Source organism: Carcharhinus amblyrhynchos, chromosome 14 (genome assembly GCF_965287045.1).
Source record: "Carcharhinus amblyrhynchos chromosome 14, sCarAmb.v2.hapA, whole genome shotgun sequence".
NCBI lineage: Eukaryota > Metazoa > Chordata > Chondrichthyes > Carcharhiniformes > Carcharhinidae > Carcharhinus > Carcharhinus amblyrhynchos.
In genome coordinates, this window is record NC_137337.1 from 1,806,442 (window position 1) to 1,822,781 (window position 16,340).

At 45.2% G+C, this 16,340-nt stretch overlaps 1 protein-coding gene across 3 annotated transcripts in view; it reads left to right on the forward strand.

Annotated features, from left to right (window-relative positions):
- The first annotated feature begins 108 nt into the window (after positions 1-108).
- Positions 109-16,340, forward strand: part of atg2b (autophagy related 2B) — an 81,093-nt gene continuing 64,861 nt past the window's right edge. For all 3 annotated transcript variants that reach the window (XM_080202148.1, XM_080202149.1, XM_080202150.1), the window contains exons 1-5: positions 109-740; positions 10,332-10,494; positions 12,206-12,358; positions 13,169-13,271; positions 13,499-13,658. In XM_080202148.1, coding sequence (XP_080058274.1) covers positions 579-740; positions 10,332-10,494; positions 12,206-12,358; positions 13,169-13,271; positions 13,499-13,658 — 741 coding nt within the window. In that variant the 5' untranslated portion in view covers positions 109-578. The remainder of the gene's footprint in view (positions 741-10,331; positions 10,495-12,205; positions 12,359-13,168; positions 13,272-13,498; positions 13,659-16,340) is intronic.

Consider the following 16,340-nt stretch of genomic DNA (forward strand, 5'->3'; position numbering starts at 1 on the left):
GGTAAGGCTATCCGGGGGAGGGATCAGTGTTGATGGGGCGGGTTTAAGAATTGGGGAGGGTTCAGTACTGAGGGGAGGGGGTAAACACTGGAGGGGAGATAGAGTGGGGGTGAATTCTGAGGGAAGGGATACTGTGCAGGTATTAAGCATGTTGAGGTAAAGGGGTAATGACTTGGCAAGTGGGGAAGAAAAGGGGTAAATACTGAGCGAGGAGGGTAACTGTTTTGAAAGAGTGGGTCAATACTTGGGAATTCCTAGAAGTATAAATGCAAGGAATCTGAACTAGGAAGAGAGGGAAAATGGCAAGTGTAAACCGTCAGGGATGGGAATGTAACTTGAGGGTAAAACAGACAACTATATAGCTGGGAGCAAGGAGAGTGTGAAAGCAAAGGTTGTGTTTGGGGTGCTGGGTGAAGGCAGTGTGCATATTGTAAAATAAAGGAATGCAGACACATTTAGCTTCTTAATTGATGGATTAAAGATCAGGTAGAGTAGTGAGAGGGCTAAAGGTAGCTGAAAAGTATTAGTTACTGGGACCAGGATAATTCTGACATAGTTGTTGATGGGTTGAAGTCGAGATGCCTTGGCCGTTCCCCGAGTCGATTAAGAAGCGGGCATGCAGGTACCTGCTGCACCGCTACCTGGACCACTTTCTGGAGGAGAAGTTGAGTCTGGAGCAGCTAAGTGTGGATCTCTACCAGGGAACGGGCTCCCTCTCGCAGGTTCCACTGGACAAATCGGTAAGGGCTCAAGTCACCCAATTTACAAAGACGGAAATGTAAGGGAGAGTGGCAGCAAAGCTTGCTTTATGAGTTAACCAGATGGAGGCCTGGAGAATATTGGCACTGCTCCCTTGCATGGATGAGTAAGCATGTTGCAGGAAAGTGGTGCAAATGTTAAGGTTTAGCTGTGATTGGTGACAGAATTTGCATTAATATAGCTGCTTTCATGACCTCAGAATGTTTTAATGTGCTTTACAGGTAATGGAGTGATTTTTAGGTGTAGTTACTGTTGTAAAGTAGGAACTGCAGTAGCCAATTAATGCACAGCAAGCTGCCACAAACAAATAGTTCACCAAGTAATCTGTCTGCTGACTTTGATAAACATTGGCCAGGACACCTCGTGACTATGGGGTCTTTTATGCGTAATGAGGGGCAGACAAGATTTTGGATTCACATCATCAAAAACATAGCACCTGGATCTTGTGCTCAGGTCTCTGGACCCCACAAAGTAAGGAGAGAGAGCTACTTAGTGAGCCATGGCTTGATTCGAGTAGCTGAATGTACAATTTTAGGTTAAAGATAAAAATTATATTAAAAGGGGGCAATTGCATGGTACTAAGGCTATCCAACTGCAAATGGGATAATGTACAATATTCTGAACAGATCAGAGTCTTTGCATAATCAATGCTTTTCTTGTCCACATTCACTATCAACACATTTTGTGCTTATTCACAGCCCAGTGGTCCAGTCCCGCACACACTTCTGTTCTTCAGCTCCATTTTTTCTGTATACTTACACCACCGCTAATCTGAGAATCCTTCATCAGTCAAGCATACTAGACTACTTGCTGTCCTCCGTTCATTATTTTTTATTTGCTTATTAGTCACAAGTAGCCTTACATTAACACTGCAATAATTTTCCTGTGAAAATCCCTGAGTCACCACACTCCGGCACCTGTTTGGGTATACTGAGGGAGAATTTAACATGGCCAATGCATCTAAATACATGTGTTGGCCATGCCAAATGGCCAATTAGCATGGCCATTTGAACTGTGGGAGGAAATTGGAGGACTCGGAGGAAACTCATGCAGACATGGGAGAATGTGCAAGTTCCATGCAGACAGTCACCTGAGGCCGGATTTGAACCCAGGCCCCTGGCGCTGTGACGCAGTAGTGCTAACCACTGTGCTGTTCCCTACCCAAATCTGACTTATTAATGAATTGCCTCCTCCAAGGATACCTATGCTTTATTACATTTTCTCCCTTGTTGATGAAAGGCTGCCAAAAAAAAACCCTCGATCATCTTTCCCCTTTTCTCAGTTCCTGCTCTCTGAGTGCCTGTGCGTTTTGTAACCTGTCTGGTAAATTCCACAAGATACAAATGGCACAGTATGCCAATTTGCACATGAACCCAGAATGTGAGTTTTTAACCAGTTTTTCTAGAGGAGGTGAATCAGAGCAAAGCTTCTCCCTGCCTCAGATCTGACCTGTCCAGATTCACTGGACCAGGCTGATTTTTCCTCTCAAACCAGGTTCTTGATCCATTTAGAAGTGGGAACAGTTTCTCCCTATCTACTCTAACCTGCCCCTTCACGATTTTGAATATCTCTATCAAATTTCACCTTAGCTGCCTTCTCTCTATATAGAATAGTCCCAACCTCTCCAATCTATCCTCATAACTGAAGTTTCTCATCATGGAACCATCTTTGTAAACTACTTCTGCACTTCAATGCTTCCACGCCCTTCTTATACTGTAGCATCCAGAACTGTACAAATATTCCAGCTGAGGTCCAACTTGTGTCTTGTATAAGTTCAGAATAACCTCCTTGCTCTTGTACATAAGAACTAGGAGCAGGACTAGGTGATTTGGCCCCTCAAGCCTTCTCCATTATTCAATAAGATCGTGGTTGATCTTCTCACAGACTCGGTTCCACTTACCTGCCCTCTCCCATAGCCCATGTCCTTTACTGTTCAAAAATCTATCTTTGCCTCAAAAACATTTAATGAAGTAGCCTCAATTGCTTCACTGGCAGGAAATACCAAAGATTCACAACCATTTGGGTGAAGAAGTTCCTCAACCTAGTTCTGGTTTCACCCGCTTGTGGAAACAACCTTCCTGCTTCTATCTTATCTATTCCCTTCATAATTTTATATGTTTATATACAATCTCTCCCCTCTCGTTCTTCTAAATCGTACTCTAATATCTTATTAATGAAGCTTAGATTAATGAATCTAACCTGTAGTACTGAGAGCAGATATATCCAAAGGTTTCAAAAGAGTCCATCTGGACTCAACATCAGCTCTTTTTTTCTCCTTACAGATGCTACCAGACCTGAGATTTTCCAACGTTTTCTCTTTTGGTTTCAGATTCCAGCATCCACAGTAATTTGCTTATAGTCAAGAGTTCGCCCACTGAGCCTATATGGGTGGAAATAAGAAGGAAGAGATCACTTTGACAGGATCATACTACATGCCCCCACATAGTGGGAAATTGAGGAACAAATATGTAAGGAGATTGCAGATAGTGCCAAGAAACATAGGGTGGTAATAGTAGGGGACTTTAACTTTCCCAAGATTGACTGGGACAGCTTACTATTAGAGGCTTGGATACAAAAGGGTCTAGAAGGCAATCTTTTCACTGAGGGTGGTGAGACTCTGGAACAAGCTGCCAGAGGTAGTAGTAGAGGCAGGTACAATTTTTTTTAAAAAGCATTTAGACAGTTACATGGGTAAAATGGGTGTGGTGGGATATGGGCCAAATGTGGGCAATTGGGACTAATACAAAGAACAACACAGCACGGGAAACAGGCCCTTTGGCCCAACGAGCCCGCGCCGCCGTCCCATTGTCTCAGTGACCTATTCATGATTTTAGTCTACGCCTAATGTACGAGGATCAGGGAGGTCCAATATAGGGACATTTTGTTACCCAATCAATCAGCCTAAAAGCACATCTTTGGGATGTGGGAGGAAACCGGAGCACCCAGAGGAAACCCACGCAACCACGGGGAGAACGTGCAAACTCCCACAGACACAGGCCCAAATCCATGTGTCCGCACAGCAACAGAGATAGTCTCTGAGCTGTCATGTTGCCCTCGAGATGGTCCAGTTTAAGCACACTAACGACATGAAGCAATAGGCAACTCCCGAAGCAACGTCCAAGAGCAGCCCACTACAACCTGCCGCATGCATGCCCCTTGCTGGTCAACAAGGTGGACTTAAATGCCTGTGGAGACAAAAAATTTCATTATTAAACAGGCAAAGACTGTAACATCCCTGAGGCAAAAACGTAATCCCAAGCCTACAATGTTTAGTAAGGCCTGCTATATCCCCCTATATGTAGACCGCTCATGTGGCTGTCTAAGTGACTCTTAAACAACCCTAGCGTGCCTGCTTCCACCACCTTACTCGGCAGTGCATTCCACACCCCCACTACCCTTTGCGTGAAAAACTGCCCTCTAATATTTGTCTTATACCTAGCCCCCCTCACCCTAAGCCCGTGACCCCTCGTTCTATCCATTTCTAATAGCGGAAAAAGCTTACCACCATTTACTCTATCTATCCCCTTCATAATCTTATAAACCTCTATTAGATCCCCCCTCAGCCGACGTCTCAAGGGAAAACAGCCCAAGTTCGTTCAATCTTTCCTCGTAAGACAGCCCTTCCATACCAGGCAGCATCCTGGTAAATCTCCTCTGCACTCTCTCCAGGATCTCTACATCCTTCCGGTAGTACGGCGACCAGAACTGGACGCAGTACTCCAAGTGAGGCCTAACCAACGTTCTATACAACTGCAACATCAGACTCCTACTCTTATATTCTATACCCCTTCCTATGAAGGCTAACATACCATACGCTTTCCTCATCACATTCTGCACCTGCACCGACACCTTCAGGGACTTGTGCACTTGCACCCCCAGGTCTCTCTGCGTATCTATACTCCAGATAGTTCTACCTTTTATCGTATAACTCCCCTCCACATTATTCCGGCCAAAGTGCATCACCTCGCATTTCTCCGGATTAAATTCCATTTGCCATCTATCTGCCCAATCTACCAGCCTGTCTATGTCCTGTTGCATTGCCAGGCACTGCTCCTCAGTACCCGCCAATCCAACCATCTTAGTGTCATCAGCAAATTTGCTGATCACACCACCTACCCCCTCTTCCAAGTCATTAATATATACCACAAATAGAAGAGGTCCTAGTACCGAGCCCTGCGGCACACCACTGGTGACAGACCTCCAATTGGAAAAGGAGCCTTCTACTACTACCCGCTGTCTCCTCCTCCCAAGCCAGTTCTCCACCCATCTACATACCTGGCCTTGTATCCCATGAGCCTTCACCTTTTCCATCAGCCTACCATGAGGGACCTTGTCAAACGCCTTACTGAAATCCATATAGACGACATCAACGGCTTGTCCTTCGTCAACCGTTTTTGTCACCTCTTCAAAAAATTCCACTAGATTCGTAAGGCACGACCTCCCTGTAACGAAGCCATGCTGCGTATCCCTGATCAGATTGCAGCGCTCCAGATGTTCATACATCCTATCCTTGAGGATCCTCTCCATTAGCTTGCCTATAACTGAAGTCAAGCTCACCGGCCTATAATTCCCTCGGTTATCCCTCTGACCCTTTTTAAACAACGGTACTACATTTGCAATCCGCCAATCCTCTGGGACCTCACCTGTGTCCAAAGAAGAGACAAAGATTTGCGTCAGAGGCCCAGCAATTTCATCCCTCACCTCCCTTAGCAGCCTGGGATAGATGCCATCAGGCCCCGGAGATTTATCCGTCTTAATACTGTCTAAAAGTCCCAACACCTCTTCCCTCGTGATGACTATTTCCCTCAACGGATCCTCAAACTCCTCAAGCACAGCACCAGACATCAGGCCCCTCTCCTGCGTGAATACCGACGCAAAGTATTCATTCAAGATCTCCCCCATTCCCCTAGGCTCCAAGTAGGTAGGAAGGAAGAATGGTAGGAAGGACTATTACTTACATGGCGAAAAACTGCAGCAGGCGACAGTGCAGAGGGACCTCGGGGTCCTTGTGCATGAGTCACAAAAACCCAGCTTGCAGGTGCAGCAGGTGGTCAGGAAGGCGAATGGGATGCTGGCCTTCATAGCGAGGGGGATTGAATATAAAAGTAGGGAGGTCTTGCTGCAGCTGTATAGGGCATTGGTGAGGCCGCAGCTGGAGTACTGTGTGCAGTTTTGGGCGCCGCACCTGCGCAAGGATATTTTGGCCCTGGAGGGAGTGCAGAGGAGGTTTACTAGGCTGATGCCGGAGTTGAGGGGATTGAGCTATGAGGAGAGGCTGAATAAACTAGGCTTGTACTTGTTAGAGTTTAGAAGAATGAGGGGAGATCTCATTGAGACGTATAAGATGATGAATGGGATGGATAGGATAGAGGTGGAGAGACTCTTCCCGCTCAAAAAAGACAGTAGGACTAGGGGGCACAGCCTCAAGATAAAGGGGAGGCGGTTTAGAACGGAGTTGAGGAGGAACTTCTTCACTCAAAGGGTGGTGAATCTCTGGAATTCTCTGCCCGTTGAAGTGGTGGAGGCTGCCTCGCTAAATATTTTTAAGAAGCGGGTTGATGGGTTCTTGATAAGAGAGGGGATTAAGGGTTATGGGGAGAGGGCGGGAAAGTGGAACTGAGCCACAACAGATCAGCCATGATCTTATTGAATGGCGGGGCAGGCTCGAAGGGCTAGATGGCCTACTCCTGCTCCTATTTCTTATGTTCTTATTATGTTCTTAAGCATAGTTCCCCTCCTCTGTCCCTGAGAGGACCAATCTTCCCTCTAACCATCCTTTTGTTTCTAACATAGGAGTAAAATGCCTTAGGATTTTCCTTAATCCTACCCGCCAAAGCCATTTCGTAGCCCCTTTTTGCCTTTCTGATGCCCCTTTTAAGTTCTCTCCTACATTCTCTGTATTCTTCTAACGCTATCTCTGTCCTCAAATGCCTAGATCTAATGTACGCCTCCCTCTTCCTCCTGACCAGGTCCTCAATATCCCTAGTTACCCACGGCTCTCTAATCCTACCCTTCCCATCCTTCCTCTTGACCGGCACATGTCTTTCCTGCAAAGATTTTAGTTTTCCCTTGAGAGACTCCCACATACCCAGCGTCAACCTGCCATCAAACAGCTTACCCCAGTCCGTATCTTTAAGTTCCTGCCTAATCCGGTTGTATCTAGCCCTCCCCCAGTTTAACACCCTCCCCTTAGGACAGGCTTCATCTTTATCCATTAATATCTTAAACCAGACAGAGTTGTGGTCACTGTTAGCCACATGCTCTCCTACTTCAACGTCAACCACCTGCCCAGGCTCATTCCCCAGAACCAAGTCCAGTATAGCCCCCTCTCTGGTCGGGCTATCCACATACTGCTCCAGGGATCCTTCCATTACACACTGTACAAATTCCTCCCCATCAGCACCCTCTGATCTCGGCACCTTCCAATCTACCCCGGGAAGATTAAAATCTCCCACTACCACCACCCTATTCTTCCTGCACTTATCTAGTGGTTAAAAACTGGACGACATGGACAAGTTGGGCCAACAGTCGTGTTTCCATCCTGTAAACCTCTGTGATTCTGTGAATGCTTTATGAACTGCTCTCTCTCCATTTGTCCTGTCACCCTCAATGATGTACGCACATCCAGGTCCCTCTGTGCCTGCACCCCTTTAGAATTTTACTCCTTACTTTATATTGTCTTTCCATATTTTTGCTTCCAAAATATATGAGCTCACACTTCTCCACATTGAATCTCATCTGCCATTTATCTGCCCACTCCACCAATTTGTCTAGCCAACACAACTCTCATCAGCTGCCTCTGCACTCTCCTACAGGCAGAGCCTCAGATGGCACCATGGGTGGGAACTTATTACAGATACCTTGTATTTATTACTCAGTGATGCATCATACTTTTTTCTTCTTTTTATTTAGTTTAGATTGTCGCTAACCCCAGTTTCAGCCATTATAATGTGAGTAGGCTTCGTATTGCGTGTGGTATTCAAAAAAATGCAAACTATCTGGAATAATAAACACAATCAGCCCCAAAGGTTTTGGATAAATCGTACTTGACCTGAAACACCTGGTTAACAAAAGACATTTATGTCAGACTCCTATTTGTGAACTAAGCTCAGTCTTTGGCGAATCTCATCTCTAAACTCTGCGTCCTCGGGTTCGGCTTCTTCCTCTGTGACTGGATCCTGGACGTCCTAATCCACAGACTGCAATCAGTAAGGGTAGGCCACAACACTATCTCCACGATTGTCCTCATCACCAGTGCCCCAGAAGACTGTTCTTAGTCCCCTACTATACTCCTTTTGCACTTATGACAGCGTGGCCAAATTCTGCTCCAGCTCCACATCAAGTTTGTTGATGACATCACCATGATAGGTCAGATTTCAAACAATGATGAGAAAGAGAATTCGCTGAACTGGTGCGGCATCAATAATCTCTCCCCTAATGTCCATAATACGAAGGAGATTGGCATTGATTTCAGAAGTCTAATGGAGGAAATGCCCCTGTTGACATCAACAGCGGTGAAGTGGAAATGGTCAAGAGCTTCAAGTTTCTTGGTGTCCCGATCACCAACAACCTGTCCTGGTCCCTCCACACTGATGCTATAGTTAAGAAAGCCCATCAACACCTCTATTTTCTCAGGAGACTAAGGAAATTTGGTATGCCTGCTATGACTCACTCCAATTTTTACAGATGCACCATAGGAAGCAACCTTTCCAGATGTATCACAGCTTGGTGTGGCACCTGCTCTGACCAAGACTGCATTAAACTACAAAGGGTTGTGAACACACCCAGTTCATCGCACAAACCAGCCTCCCATCCACTGATCCTGTCTACACTTCCCACTGCCTCGGGAAAGTAGCCAGCATAATCAAGGATCCCATGCGCCCTTCTCTCTTCCATCGGGAAAAAGGTGCAATGCTGTGAACATGTACCAACGGACTCGAGAACAGCTTCTTCCCTGCTGCCATCAGCCTTTTGAATGGACCTACCCTATATTAAACTGAACTTTCTCTGCACCCTAGTTATGACTGCAACTCTATTTTCTGCACTCTCTTCTTTACTGCCCTATGAACGGTATATTTTCTCTGTATAGCACAAGAAACAATACTTTTCGCTGTATTCCAATACATGTGACAAGAATAAATCAGATCTGCTCCAGTGTTGATGATATACCCTGTAATGTTGTGCTCATACTGCCACCTATGGTCACGATATCTTCAGAATTCTGAGATCCATCTGTTTTAATATAGATCACATACAGCAATTTCACCGTTTTATGTGAAAGGAAACTCTACTTGGAAGTAATGATTCATGATGTAGAGTATTTTTTTTCTAAGCGAGTGAAAGATGAGGAGGGAACCGAGTGCAGGGTGTCGAAATTTGCTGATGACACCAAGATTGGGGGAACGGCAAATTGTGCGGAGGGTGTGGAGAGTCTGCAGAAGGATCTAGATAGGCTGGGCGAATGGGCCAGGAAATGGCAAATGGAATTTAATGTTGGCAAGTGTGAGGTGGTCCACTTTGGTAGGAAGAATGGTAGGAAGGACTATTACTTACGTGGCGAAAAACTGCAGCAGGCGACGGTGCAGAGGGACCTCGGGGTCCTTGTGCATGAGTCGCAAAAACCCAGCTTGCAGGTGCAGCAGGTGGTCAGGAAGGCGAATGGGATGCTGGCCTTCATAGCGAGGGGGATTGAATATAAAAGTAGGGAGGTCTTGCTGCAGCTGTATAGGGCATTGGTGAGGCCGCAGCTGGAGTACTGTGTGCAGTTTTGGGCGCCGCACCTGCGCAAGGATATTTTGGCCCTGGAGGGAGTGCAGAGGAGGTTTACTAGGCTGATGCCGGAGTTGAGGGGATTGAGCTATGAGGAGAGGCTGAATAAACTAGGCTTGTACTCGTTAGAGTTTAGAAGAATGAGGGGAGATCTCATTGAGACGTATAAGATGATGAATGGGATGGATAGGATAGAGGTGGAGAGACTCTTCCCGCTCAAAAAAGACAGTAGGACTAGGGGGCACAGCCTCAAGATAAAGGGGAGGCGGTTTAGAACGGAGTTGAGGAGGAACTTCTTCACTCAAAGGGTGGTGAATCTCTGGAATTCTCTGCCCGTTGAAGTGGTGGAGGCTGCCTCGCTAAATATTTTTAAGAAGCGGGTTGATGGGTTTTTGATAAGAGAGGGGATTAAGGGTTATGGGGAGAGGGCGGGAAAGTGGAACTGAGCCACAGCAGATCAGCCATGATCTTGTTGGATGGCGGGGCAGGCTCGAGGGGCTAGATGGCCTACTCCTGCTCCTATTTCTTATGTTCTTATAAGAAAACCCTTTGTCAGTACTCTATAGAATGATAAAACCAAATGACTTCAGATGCTGAAATCTGAAACAAATAGTAAATGCTGGAAAATTGCAGCAGGTCTGACAGGATCTGTGGAGAGAGAATAGAGCCGATATTTCGCGTCTGGATGACCCTTCGGCAGAGCTCTCTCCTCTTTTTACGGATGCTGTCAGACCTGCTGAGATGTTCCAGCATTTTGTGTCTCTACAGAATGATGGTAGCACTGATATCATCTTTGTTTCCAGTCGCTGAATGAAATCCTGGATTCACTTGATGCACCTTTGGAAATAATTGAGGGCTTTATCCAGAACATTTCTGTTTCAATCCCATGGGCGTCACTCCTGCAGGAAAACTGTGCAGTGGAGGTGCAGGGACTGGAGATGGTCTTTCGACCCAGGCCTCGGATAGGTGAGTGCTTGACCTTTTTGCAACAGTGTGACGTTGACAAAGGAACAGGAGGAATCCACTCAACCCCTCAAACCTGTTGTGCCATTCACTTAAATTATGACTGAGCTATACCTTAACTCTATCTACCTGTTTTGCTTTTGGAACCGTTACCATCACTACTCAACAAAAATCTATCAGTCTAAGTTTTTTAGTTTTCAATTGATGAACAGCAACAATTTGCATGTATGTAGCACCCATAATGTTGTTATGGGTGCTGTTAGGAGGGGGCATTACTATATGGTTCATGGTGGGAGATATAGGAGGGGATGTCCAAGGTAGCTTCTTTACTTGCTGCCTGCTGTGATAGTGGAGTTGGACACTTTAGGAACTTTAAAGTGGTTATTGGATAGGCACATGGAGCATTCCAAAATGATAGGGAATGGGATAGCTTGATCTTGGGTTTGGACACAGCTCAGCACAACATTGAGGGCCGAAGGACCTATACTGTTCTAAGTTTCTATGTTCTAAAATATCAAGTGTGTCACTGGCGGATAATCAAACAAAATTTGTCATTGAGCCACATGAGGAGTTATAAGGACAGGTGACCAGATGCTTGGTGAAAGATAGATGTTTCAGACAGCATCTCAAAGGAAGAGAGAAAGAGCAAGGGATTTAGAGGGGTAATTCCAATGCTTGGGATCAAGGCAACTGAAGGACCTAACTTCCACATCTTTCATTAAATTCAGCTTTGAGCTTTAAATAGTTTTGTGGTACAGCTCAAGAGTTAATACTTGGTCCTCCTTGTGACACAGTATAATGATATGCTGAAGCTATTAAGATTAATTTTGTGCTTGGGTATACATTTGAAGTGCTATAAACAGGACTACACACTGAGCTGGGATGTGGTTAAGGTTCAATAGTAGTTTCTCAACCAGCGTGTGTGCACATGCAGCAACCTGGCCTACCTGTGCCATAAATATATATACTATCACCCTGGGCTCAAACTCTGGAATTCCGTCAGTAAACATCTCCACCTATTTTAGGACCCTCAATATCAACCTTCCTGATATCACTTAATTTGACTTGAGTTCTTTTTATATCTGAACTGTTCCTGCGACGCGCTATGTTTGTTCTGTGTTTAAACGTACAATATCAATTGCAGTTGTTAGAGAACTGATAACTGAATAGCTGTTGAAGTTTATACTCCAGGTTAGATTGTATCTTCCTGAATGTTGAAAGAGCTGTCAGATTTAATGATGTCATCTGCTGTCTCTCGATGTGAGGATGACATCTAGTCCAAAATAGACTTCATCTCTAACCAGATAGCTCACCATCGCATGAGTAAATAGACAGGTTAGTGTTCTATGTTGAAATCTGGCATCAGAGTCTTTACTGATATGGATTTTAATGTGAGTGTTATTGGTAATATTAGCATTTATTATCTGTCACTAATTGCCTTACCAAGGATGGTGGTCAGGTGGTCTGACCTTTTGAGCTGCTGGTAGTGGGTTTAATACAAATTGAACCACTTGCTTTGCCATCTCAGAAGGCAGTAAGGAGTCTATCAAATTCAGGTGATTGGACTCAGTGGGGAAGAACAGCAGGGTTCTTTCCCTAAGTTGCATTATTGAGTCAGCAGGGTGCTGTGTTTCCAGCACTAGAGTGTTACGGTGACTTTTTGTGGTACTATTGTGTTGTTCTGAGGGTCTGATGTGTGGTTGTTTTGTGGCAGTATCTGGCTCGGAACCAATGTACTGGTCCAGCTTTATGACGGACAGCATGCAGTTAGCCAAAGAGTGCCTGAGTCAGAGACTGACAGATGATCAAGCTGAAGGACCACAGCCCTTTGAGGGGCTTGAGAAGTTTGCAGAAACCATCGAAACAGGTCAGTAACTCTATTAAATAAAATTGAAATTGGGAACTCCTGCCTTGAGAGAGAATTTGTATTTATGTAAGTTGGTGTGAAAACTACAGATCAGGAAGTCATGGTTCAATCCCAGTCTGCAGTGCGTTGCTGATGGTCAGCTGATGTTTTGGATGTAACAACAGCATTAACCTCAGCTCCCTCAGGAAGAGGTGGGAGTAAAACCAAATCAGGGTTTACTTTCCTGACCAATATCCAGTCACACCAGCTGCGTGTGCGTAGACAAAAGACCTACTGTACCTCATGAAGATTAGCCATCTGAGTAAATTACTGGACAAGGTCCCCAATTCTGTCCCCTCCATCAAAGTCCAGGTGAAGACGAGGAGAATAATAGTGTCAGTAATTTAAGTTCTAGTAACAGCTCTTTCCCTTGCTGTGCTGGTTGCAATAACAATTGTGTTTGTCCATCTCCACTCTCTCTCTCATTCTGAAAGACACTGACTCCTGCAGGAATACTCTGACCAACCTCCGCAGGAATCTGTCACCCCCGGAACTTTGAGAAGGGGCATCGCAGCTGAAGCCTAGCCTGCTTGAGCTCTCTCAGTAATACATTGTGATCATAAGGTGGAACCATGGCTGATCTTGCATCTCCTCCCAGCCCAGGAGCATTGAAAACCATGCTACTGCTGTGACCAGAGCTAGCTCGGATAGATAGGGGGTGAACTATATCTTCTGACACTCATTATGTTGCAGTGGGAAGAGCTTGGCAGTGATTTGTTTCCAATATTTTGCCTCCTGAAGCTAATGTATTTATGTTCTTCTGCTTTCAAGTTCTAAGAAGAGTCAAGCTTACGTTTCTAGATACTGTTCTGAGGATTGAGCACATCCCAGAGAATTCAAAAACTGGGATTGCCCTCGAGATTCGAATACAGAGGTAAATTGAGCACCTTTCCTCCACTTGCAATAGGCATTTATGATCCATCTTCAATTTACTTCTTTAAATGTGCTTCGTAGCAATTGTCTTTAGGGTTGAGTGGCTTGTTAAGTCACTCCAAGCTGTAGCATTCTTCCTCTGAGTCCTCAAGTCTGATAGTGATGCTGCTTCCTTCTGTTCTGAATGTCAGTGTCACTTCTCACAGTCTCTCTCTCCCTCTCTTCCAGAATTGAATATCGTGATGAATCTGCAAATGAGGGTCCAGATATTAACATTCACCATCCCACAGCTCTCGCTGAAAAGAACCTGCAGCTGTGCGGGATCTCATTGTTCTGGCATGAGTTCCCGGAAAGTGCAAAAACATCACCCAGGACTTCACCAATGCAGGTTAGCTCAAACTAACAGGTCAACAACAAACTGCATTTCTATTGCGCCCTCAAAAGAAATGCATCCTACAGTGCTTTGCAGGAATGTAATCAAAAGTAGAAATTACAAAATAACAAAATATGAGGAGTTATGAGTCAGACTTTGGTCAGAGAATTGTTGCTTAAGGAAGGCCTTAAAGGAGGAGAGGGCAGTTGGGTTTAGGGATGGAATTCCAATATCTAGTAGTAGGAAAGCTGGATGTGTGTATTCCTCAACCCGGCACCTTGTGATCCCCTCGGTCCCTTGGCCCGTCGTTGTATATCCAACCCCTGCAATCCCTTGCTTAAATTGCTCCACCTTCACCTCGTTAAGACCCCCCCCCCTTAAAATCAACTTCTGACCTCATTTTTAATCATTGCTCCTAACATCTTGATTTTTGCCTGACTATGCTTCCCTGAAGCAACCTGGGATGGGTTTCTCCATTCCTTGTGCAGTTTTCGGCATCATTGGACAGTCAGGATTTGTGTTGTAATATTCCCACACATTTTATGGCCGTAACGTGACTTTGCTTCCTGTTAGATGTTTTCCATTGCAAGAATCTCTGCCTCACACACCTTATCGAGTTTTTTGAAATGCCTCACAAACCTTATCGAGTTTTTTGAAAAGGTGACCAAAGAGGTGGATAAGGGTAAGGCAGTTGACGTGGTGTATATGGATTTTAGCAAAGCGTTTGATAAGGTTCCCCATAGTAGGCTATTGCAGAAAATGCAGATGCATGGGATTGAGGGTGATTTAGCAATTTGGATCAGGAATTGGCTAGCTGATAGAAGACAGAGGGTGGTGGTTGATGGGAAATGTTCATCCTGGAGTTCAGTTACAAGTGGTGTACCTCAAGGATCTGTTTTGGGGCCACTGCTGTTTGTCATTTTCATAAATGACCTAGATGAGGGTGTAGAAGGATGGATTAGTAAATTTGCTGACGACACCAAAGCCGGAGGAGTTGTAGACAGTGAGGATGATGTTACAGTTTGCAGAGGGACATAGATAAGCTTCAGAGCTGTGCCGAGAGGTGGCAGATGGAGTTTAATACAGAAAAGTGTGAGATGATTCACTTTGGTAAGAATAACAGGGGTACAGAATATAGGGCTAATGGAAGGACTCTTAGTAGTGTGGACGAGCAGAGGGATCTTGGGGTACATGTGCATAGCTCCCTGAAAGTTGGCACCCAGGTTGATAAAGTTGTTAAGAAGGCATACGGTGTGTTAGCTTTTATTGGTAGAGGGATTGAATTTCGGAGCCGTGAGGTCATGTTACAACCGTACAAAACTCTGGTGTGGCCGCACTTGGAGTATTGTGTACAGTTCTGGTCTCTGCATTATAAGAAGGATGTGGAGGCATTGGAAAGGGTGCAGAGGAGGTTTACCAGGACGTTGCCTGGTATGGTGGGAAGGTCTTATGAGGAAAGGCTGAGGGACTTGAGGTTATTTTCATTGGAGAGAAGGAGGTTACGAGGTGACCTGATTGAGGCATACAAGATGATCAAAGGATTGGATAGGGTGGGTAGTGAGAGCCTTTTACCTCGGATGGTGATGGCTAACACAAGGGGACATAGCTTTAAATTAAGGGGTGGTAATTATAGGATGGATGTCAGAGGTAGGTTCTTTACTCAGAGGGTAGTAAGGTCGTGGAATGCCCTGCCTGCAGCAGTTGTGGACTTGCCAACTTTAAGGGCGTTCAAATGGTCTGTGGGTAACATTGGAATAGTTTAGGTTAGAGGGTCATTAGATTGGTTCCACTGGTCGGCGCAACATCGAGGGCCGAAGGGCCTGTACTGCGCTGTTATGTTCTATGTAGGATATTGAATTTGGAGATCCAGCCTCCTTTGATATCTATTGTTGTGCCACCCTGTTTTCAGAATTATCTGTTCTGGGTACTAAGACTGGCATCTCAAGACAGACATCTAAGGACCTCTCTGTATCTGCTGGCAGAGATCACAGGGTAATTGCTGCCTCCTGGCCAGTTTTAGTTCTTGGTCACAGGTGGTGTGCTTGCTGCTGTCTTCCAGTTTGTGCAGTTCTCTCTTCAATGCTGGGGAACATCCATGACTGGAAATGAACTTGTACACTCAGTTTTTAGGGTGCTGTACATTATAGTGAAGATGAAAACAATGTTCATGAGAGACTGAGATGTTGGAGGTGTCCCAGCACCACAGTGAGTCAGTGCAGTAAACCTCTTTACCATGTAATTGTTTGGGCACAAATGCATGATGGTCAGTTACCATGGTTATGGTAGTGTGTGGTGACTGACTGGACTGGCAACCATGAGGCCATGTGCTCAAATCCCACCATGGCAGATATTGAAAATAAACTGACCATCAAAGGTGTTGGACTATCATAAAAGCCCAAGTATTTCACCAGCAATAAGGCTGGCAGCCTGCACCCTCAGCTCACCTGGCCTACATCTGGTCCCAGTCCCACTATATATACATTGACTCTTTAGTGCCCTCAGAGCAGCTAGGAATGAATAGTAAACATTATAGCATCACCCACCTTGCAACAAGCAAAAAAGAGCTCCAAAGTGTCAAATAGAATAATTGCTCCTCAGCACAGAGGAGAAGTGTCTCTTCTGGGAGCAGTTCACTTTGTCTGTTGGGCATTTTTGTAGCTTTACATCAAAAATGTCCGCAAACAGCTTTGTCATAAT